General features: G+C 39.1%; 2 protein-coding genes across 2 annotated transcripts in view; both read left to right on the plus strand.

Annotated features, from left to right (window-relative positions):
- Positions 1-1957, plus strand: part of LOC137973879 (substance-P receptor-like) — a 2884-nt gene extending 927 nt beyond the window's left edge. Inside the window, exons 1-2 of the mRNA XM_068820773.1 lie at positions 1-152; positions 1407-1957. The exon at positions 1-152 is cut by the window's left edge and continues 927 nt beyond it. Of these exons, the coding sequence (XP_068676874.1) occupies positions 1-85 (85 nt within the window). The 3' untranslated portion in view covers positions 86-152; positions 1407-1957. The remainder of the gene's footprint in view (positions 153-1406) is intronic.
- A 4921-nt stretch (positions 1958-6878) lies between these two features.
- Positions 6879-7500, plus strand: part of LOC137973703 (QRFP-like peptide receptor) — a 1660-nt gene continuing 1038 nt past the window's right edge. The window contains exon 1 of the mRNA XM_068820574.1: positions 6879-7500. This exon is cut by the window's right edge and continues 1038 nt beyond it. Coding sequence (XP_068676675.1) covers positions 7103-7500 — 398 coding nt within the window. The 5' untranslated portion in view covers positions 6879-7102.

The raw sequence follows: 7500 nt of genomic DNA on the forward strand, positions 1-7500 counted from the left end.
ATTGACGACCAGCAATGCAAATTCTACCTCGAATAGGAGAAGTCCGCCAAGCACCTCTCATTTGGTCAACGTAAAAGAAGGATGAAGGTCAGGACCGTTCCTAATCCGAACACGACCGCAACTGACTCCGCAGTCCAAAAATTTGCGAAAAGGTATTCAAAAAATAAAGGAAAGCACTGTTGTTATTTTCTCTTGTTTCAAACGATAACAAATCCTCAATTAGCATAATATAAATGGACATTTTACCAACGTGCATCCTTAATAACGAGTGCTCTTAATGAATGCCAAGCGCGAGGCCAATTGTAGAATTAAGTTTTTAAAAAGAAATCCACACACATCAAGAGAATATGAGGTAACCACTGCACACTAGAGCGATCAGCTTAGCAAAGTCTCACTCGTGACTGTTGGCGTAAGCAAATATTTTCAAATGAAAATGGCGACATCAACACTGCTATTCGCTATTTTGATTTTAAAATATTTGTAACACGCATGCGTATTTGCCTCATATTGTAAGCTGATAGCTTGCGCGCATGCACACTTGAAAGAAATGTTCACTCGTGCGCAAATTTACTCATCATGTTGAATATTCGGCACTGATGGCATGCATTAACATTAGCGCTCTAAACGCCACCGCAAGCTGGGGGAACTTGCCTACCTCAACAGTCACGAGTGAAACTTTGCTAAGCTAATAGCTCTAGTGTACGGTGGGCTTAATAATGCAGATTTCTGTGCCAAATGATAGTTATTTTCAATCTATTTTTAGATTTCGCGCCACGCAGGGTGGTTATTTTTAACACCAGCCCCATGGCCTCGCGGTGACCAATCCCCATGGCATGGGACGCATCGATTCACTGCTAAAATTAAATTTTAAAAGATGCCATTGCTCTTTTTTATTAATTTTTAATTATTTTTCGTTACTTTTTTTTACAAAAGGGACACTACAACTAACACTACGCTCAGCACTACATACAATACTTAAAGTTCTTTACTGAAAGTACACTGCATTAACTGCTAAAAATACCTTACACGACTCACAATATGCTACTTACACTGCACATCTAACATTCATTCAAACAAAAATAAAACAAGCAAAGGAAACCTACTGTAGAATAGTAATAATATTGATCAAAGGCATGGCATAAAAGTGCTACTAGCTTTGGGTGCCAACAAATGTTTGTTCAGATTTGTACAAATAGTTTATTTGGAGATTAGGGGTGTTCAGTGCATTCACTTTTTCAAAAAGGCCAAAATAAAGGCTCCCATTTATGACAAAAACATGGATCGTTCCTTTCCATTTCATGATAAAACTTCAGAAACGGTAAGATTCTTCGAGAAAATTATCATTCCTGGAGAGTCGTGTATGGTACCCTAATCCCAGAGGTTTTTCTTTCTTTTTCGTCTTGCAGGAAATTTGGCCTTGAGGTGGCGACAACGAATTAACGAAAAATCCTATGAATCTCATTTCCATGCAGACGCCAACTGTCACGTTATCTCAACCTCCCCTTACTTTACTTTACTTTACTTTACTTTAATAGTTTCAGTTCAAGTACATTAATACAAAAACTAGGAGAGCCTCTAAACAGGAGTCTAATCCCTAATTAAAAGAGGTTATAGAAATTGATCGGAATGGAACAAGATCGATTTAAGGTCATGCTTAAAAGTATTTGTAGAGTCAGATTTCCTTAAATTTAATGGTAAATCATTCCAAAGCTTAACCATACGGTGAAAATATGATCATTTTAGTACGTTTTTTCGAGCATGCTTCATTTTGTTGCAAAGTTCAGTGTTTCTAAGCTTATAGGATGCATTACCAGTAGGCTCCAGATAGTTGGAAAGGTCTATTTCACATAAACCTTGTCTACATTTAAAGAAAAAATTTATGTCAAAGTACTTTCTTCTTGATATAAGAAATAATAGCTTCAGATCTTTCAACCTTTCCCTGTAAGGCTTGTGCTTAATAATGACTTTGGTCGCCCTCGTCTGGACCCCTTCCAGGATATCGACCAGGTAAACTTGATGGGGAGACCAGACTTCACAAGCATACTCCAAGTGGGATCTCACGAGGTGTATGTATAATTTTAGAAAAACATCTGATATGAGACGTCTACCACAGGTTCTTTTAATGATTCCTAGCATCCGAATAGCACTGTTGACTTTGAGCATGATGTGATCATGCCAGGATAAATTGTGAGACATAATTATTCCCAGGTCTTATTCTTCCTTAATTAGGGTTAGGACATCGGTACCAAGATGGTAGGTTGCACACACAGGGTTTCTCTTCTTAGTAGTTCGGAAATGCTACACTTAATTGGGTTGAAATTCATGTCCTAGGTTTCACACCAGGTGTTTACAGAGCTTATGTCAACCTGCAATATTCTGCAATCGATGTGGGTAGTTATGGCTCTACATAACTTTGCATCGTCGGCAAAGAGATGTAAAAGGGAGTCAGTAGATATAACAGAGTCAATTAATGTAAATAAGAAACAGTGTAGGCCCGATAATAGAACCTTGTGGTACACCCGACGTAACTGGTTTCCACTGACAAACCATACCCTCGATAGTGACACGATGTCGTCTATTTGACAGATAATCCTCGATCCAGCTTAGAAGTGGGTCTCGAAAGCCAAGGTTTCGTAGTTTATACAAGAGCTTCTGATCGGGGACCCTGTCAAATGCTTTGGCCATATCCAAGTAAATTGTGTCGACTTGACCACCAGAGTCAAGTGGAGAGGTCAGAAAATGGACATACTGGATCATTTGAGTGACCCAGGATCTGTTGTGGCGAAAGCCATGTTGTAAGGAGTGCAGATGAGGAACCATGTGATTATAGATTCTGGGAAACACACATCTCTCCAGCACTTTGGAAACGACAGAAAGCAGAGCAATACCCTTGTAATTGATGACAAGGTTTTTGCTGCCAGATTTGTGAACAGGAGTGAGGTTCGCATCCTTCTATTTATCAGGAAACTGTCCAGAGGCCAGTGATTTGTTAAAAAGACATGTCAAAGGGCCAGCGAGTTCCAATGTAAGATCCCTAAGAAGGCGAGAGGCCACTTCGCATCTCCTAACTCAGTTCTGAGTTGTTATACTAGCTTTAAGCAGTTAAGGATAAGGTCGAAAGACCTGAACTTGAAATTTTAAGTGACGCATTCGTTGCCGTCCCATCGAAGATCTTAAAACTCCATATTAGGGAGTTAAAGAAACGACGACGGCTACGAAAATGCGCACATAAAAACATGTCACATGGTTCAAAGAAAAAACTTCCGAAATAAAATTTTTTTCAAGGCAGCTTTAAAAGACGAAACCAAAACAGCACTTTTTAGAGAAATAGAAGGGCATTCCATAGTGTAGGAGCACAAAAAGAAAACGCACGTCTCATTATTTTCACCAAATCGATCAAAAAATACCATGGCTCCAGATACCCGTTGAAATAAAATAAATATCCTCTAAAAACTAAAATAAAAGTGAGAGACAGGCGTTTGGTCGCACGAGCCGAGATAGACTGCTCCCACTGAGTCCCTTCTGAGCGGGGTGGAAAAAGGTTTCTTAAATCTGCTAGGCTCAACACTGTTTAAAATAACAGCAACGGCCTGCTCTTCCACAAAGACAGAAAATTATCTCTTGAAATTACTGGATCGCCTGAAGAATCTTCATTTGCGTCAAAATCAAAGCAGTCGTCCGTTAAGTCTTCACAAAACAATTCCTCCAATTCATTCAGAGTAGACTCGTCGAGTTCGACTTTCGCCGCCATTTTGAATCAGCTTTAAATTCGAGCCCAGTCCGTTGCATTACACCTTTTCGCTCCGATCCGCCCTGCATCTGAGTGAGTCGAACCGCCCGCTTTGGTCACGCAAGCGAGCCGAGGATAGAACAGTGGCCGTGAAAGTCATTATGATATTCGTTATCTACGGTGACCCGTAAGGGACACGCTATTTCATGATCAGTTTTTCTGCTCACAATTCACAAACTTGAAATTTTGAGTTTGTGGACTCAAAATTTCGAGTTTGAAAATTGGAAGCAGGAAAACTGATCACGAAATAGCATGTCCCTTACGGGCCACCGTAGTTATCTTCACCAAGCTATAGTGCAGTACTTTTTTAGCGGTTTTTGTATCAGAACAAAACATTTTATTTGAACATCTCAAAATGAACAGTACTATGGGACTGGTGAAAATAGCGAATTGGGACAGATGTTTTCCATGTCAGGTGATTGATTCTTAAAATTAAACAATGATTTTGATTGGTTTAGTAAAAGCGAGGTTTATTTATTGCGCGCCAAGATCAGTTTTTCGGACTTACAAAGACAAAAGCTAAGAATCCTCGACGAGAGTGAATTCATTGGAACGTTTCAAAATGGTGAAAAGTTTGCTTGAACCTCGAGATTTTCATATATTGCCACCGTAAAGCAAGTGCAAGAAGATGAAGTGTTGTTGGGCTTCATGAAATGCGACACTCTTGTATTTGGCACTTTCCCGACTAGTTGCGGTACTCCAAATTTGAAGTTGTTCTAGAAATTTGTGCCTGCTACATCATAATTGCATAAACTTCCCAAGATCAAGATTGTGGGATTTTCCAGTGATCTGTCCACTCACTGCTCTTGATAATACACACATATATTGAGGCCCACTCTTAGTAATGATGATGTGACGCTTGCTGTGAACTGGTGAGCAACAATTCAAAAGCGTGATATTCACAAATCAAGAGTTCATCATTCAGGAAGGAAGGTGACAAAAATCCCTCCAAAACAAGGCAAATTTTTCGAAGACCCAATCAGGTTTTTTGCTCTTCCAACTGTGTTTTTCGCATCGTACACCGAAGAATCTTGTTTCTTCTTGTTCGCGGCTGTAAATCCGAAAACAGCTAATATTCACGTCATGCCACATTGTTCATCTTCGTAAGAGTGCACCTTCGATCAAAAGGTCCTCAAGAGTCAGAGCGAGTTGTAAAATATGAAAATTTGGTTTTATAAAACAAGTGGATAAAGGTCGAATTGACACCTTTCTTCTTTGTTGTGTTTAAGTCAATGTATAGCTAGCTCTGTTTTCATTTCTCTTTTACCCTTATCGTTGTTGTATTGTAGTTGTCTGAATAAAGTGAACTTGAACTTGTCTGAATAAAATGAACTTTAACTTGAACTTGGATCTGGAAAGGTGACGTTTCGAGCGTTAGCCCTTCGTGAGAGCGAATTAAGGAATTGTGAGTTGTTGGTGGTTTATATAGTGGTAGGGAAGAGCTTTGTCATTGGTGAAAACGGAAATATGGTGACATGAATTTACGAATAAATTAATAGAACGAGAGGCGCCCGTTGATTCCGTGGAGATAAAGAGCTCCAATTTAAAATTGAACTTTTGGTGTTTTTTGCTTTGTGTGTTTCCGTGGTGTAAGGAAAATCCGCAAATTGTAATGTCACGGGCAAGTGTGGTTTGAAAGATTAAACTGGTTTCGACGGATTTGAGTGTTTTTTTTTTGTTTGCAGAAGCGGTTTCCTGTTTCACCTGTGTAGATCTTCTTGCATAATGTGCACGTTATGCAATCGGTGACATTTGCGGAGATGCACGCAAAGTGATCAGTAATTTGGGCAACCCACAATTCCTTCATTCGCTCTCATGAAGGGCTAATGCTCGAAACGTCAGCTTTCCTAGCTCAGCTTTCCAAAATCTTTCACGGTGGTAATTCGATTTTTTATCAACTCGTTTGATAAAACCAAATTTCCATGTTTCACTCTCCCACCGACGCAGCACCACACTGAGCTTCCTTATAGAAACTAGAAATTTGTTCGAGTTAAATAATAATATGGAAATTCCCATAAGAAGGATAAACTGATGGAAATCGCCACGGATTATATGCCCCGGTGTACTTGATGATTTAGGACAATGAGTAGCGAGTCTGAATGTTTTCCTGCTACACAGGGGCGTGCTATGATCAGAACGATCCGTCCTAAAACCCAGTGGAAATGCCTGAATGCGGTCACCCCAAAAAAGCCTCATATTTATAAATACACTGACTTGTTACACGACACAACCAGAACAAAACCAGAATTCGATTAGGAAGGAAGGCATAAGGAGCCCTGTTTGCAAACAAATATTCCCTTAAGTATATAAAGTGCACATTTGCATTCAGCGGCAAAAATTTTTGGACAAAACTGAATCAAGTTTTGTCATCATTGCGACAGGCCATACTAACGAAATTGAACTTGGAATTTTACACTTGTGTTCTACACTTTTGAAACTGTACTAATATATCTTTTTTACGGCTTAAAACGTACAGTTATTTGCATTTGGACTTTTTTATACAAGAAAACTCTTTGTCGCAATTAATAAAATTGACATTGAAAAATGCTCAATTAAATAACTAGCAGTGTTGAAACAGCTGTCGGGGAAAAAAAACTGAAGACGGATGAATATTGTTTCATGGCTCCTCAAGGTTATTTGGACCATCTAGAAGCTTTAAAAAAGGAAAGACTTTATCTTATTGTGTCTTTTATCAATGCACAAGCATGTACCCTGAATATCAACTTTCATGCCGTCAGTCATGGTTGCGGGGCAACCAGTGACACCACCCGATGTGATCAAATTAAATTTGATCAGGACCGTTGCAGTGGATCGACAACAGTAAAAAAACGAGATCGCCATTAAAGTTTGAAAATCGTGGTCGGAATGTTAATGAATGGGCAATTGAAGCCTTTTTCATGACTGGGACAAATTAGTAAAAACTTAAAATATAAATAAGGCTGTCTGAACATCAATCAATAAATCAAACTTTTGACACTTGTTTTTGTTGCCTATTGTATTTAGTTGACACATTTCATTTCCAATCGTGATAACAGAAATACGTCATTGTCTTAAGATTTAAATATCAAAACAAGGTCACCCTAAACTTTTGTAAAGCGGAAAGAAGGATATCCAACAAAAGACAACGAACAGTGAATGCAGCAGTGTCTCCACAGTAGATTGTGTATTTAATTTATAACAGCCAGTAATTATAAACCACCCCTCAAGAAGTTTTCCGGCAGCAAGGCTGACCACTGATCAGGACAGTTCTAGGGACGACAGTGAGAACAGTGAGAACAGTGAGAAGTTCCCACTAGCTTCATATTGGTACCAATGGCAACGGGCGAAGGATTTCCAATAGCAATTGTCGTTTTATATTCTTTGTTTTATTGCGTGGTGTTTCTTCTATCGGTTGTGGGGAACGTTGTAGTTCTATGCATCTGTTATAGAATGATAAAGATAAATCGACAGTCTTCCATTAAATTTTTCATTGCAAACTTAGCCTTCTCTGATTTAACCTTTACGTTGCTAAGCCTATTGAACTGTATCAATTTTTTCTGGACGTGGCTTGGTGGTAATGCTACCTGCAAGTTACAAGGTTTTCTGATTGAAGCATGTTACACAACTTCAATAATGACCCTTGTTGTGATAAGCTTTGAACGACGCAAGGCTGTAGTAACACCCTTCGAGGTAAGAATGGGCGCATCCGAAGGCACACACAGGAATCTCAT

This window comes from Montipora foliosa, chromosome 10 (assembly GCF_036669935.1).
Source record: "Montipora foliosa isolate CH-2021 chromosome 10, ASM3666993v2, whole genome shotgun sequence".
Lineage (NCBI taxonomy): Eukaryota > Metazoa > Cnidaria > Anthozoa > Scleractinia > Acroporidae > Montipora > Montipora foliosa.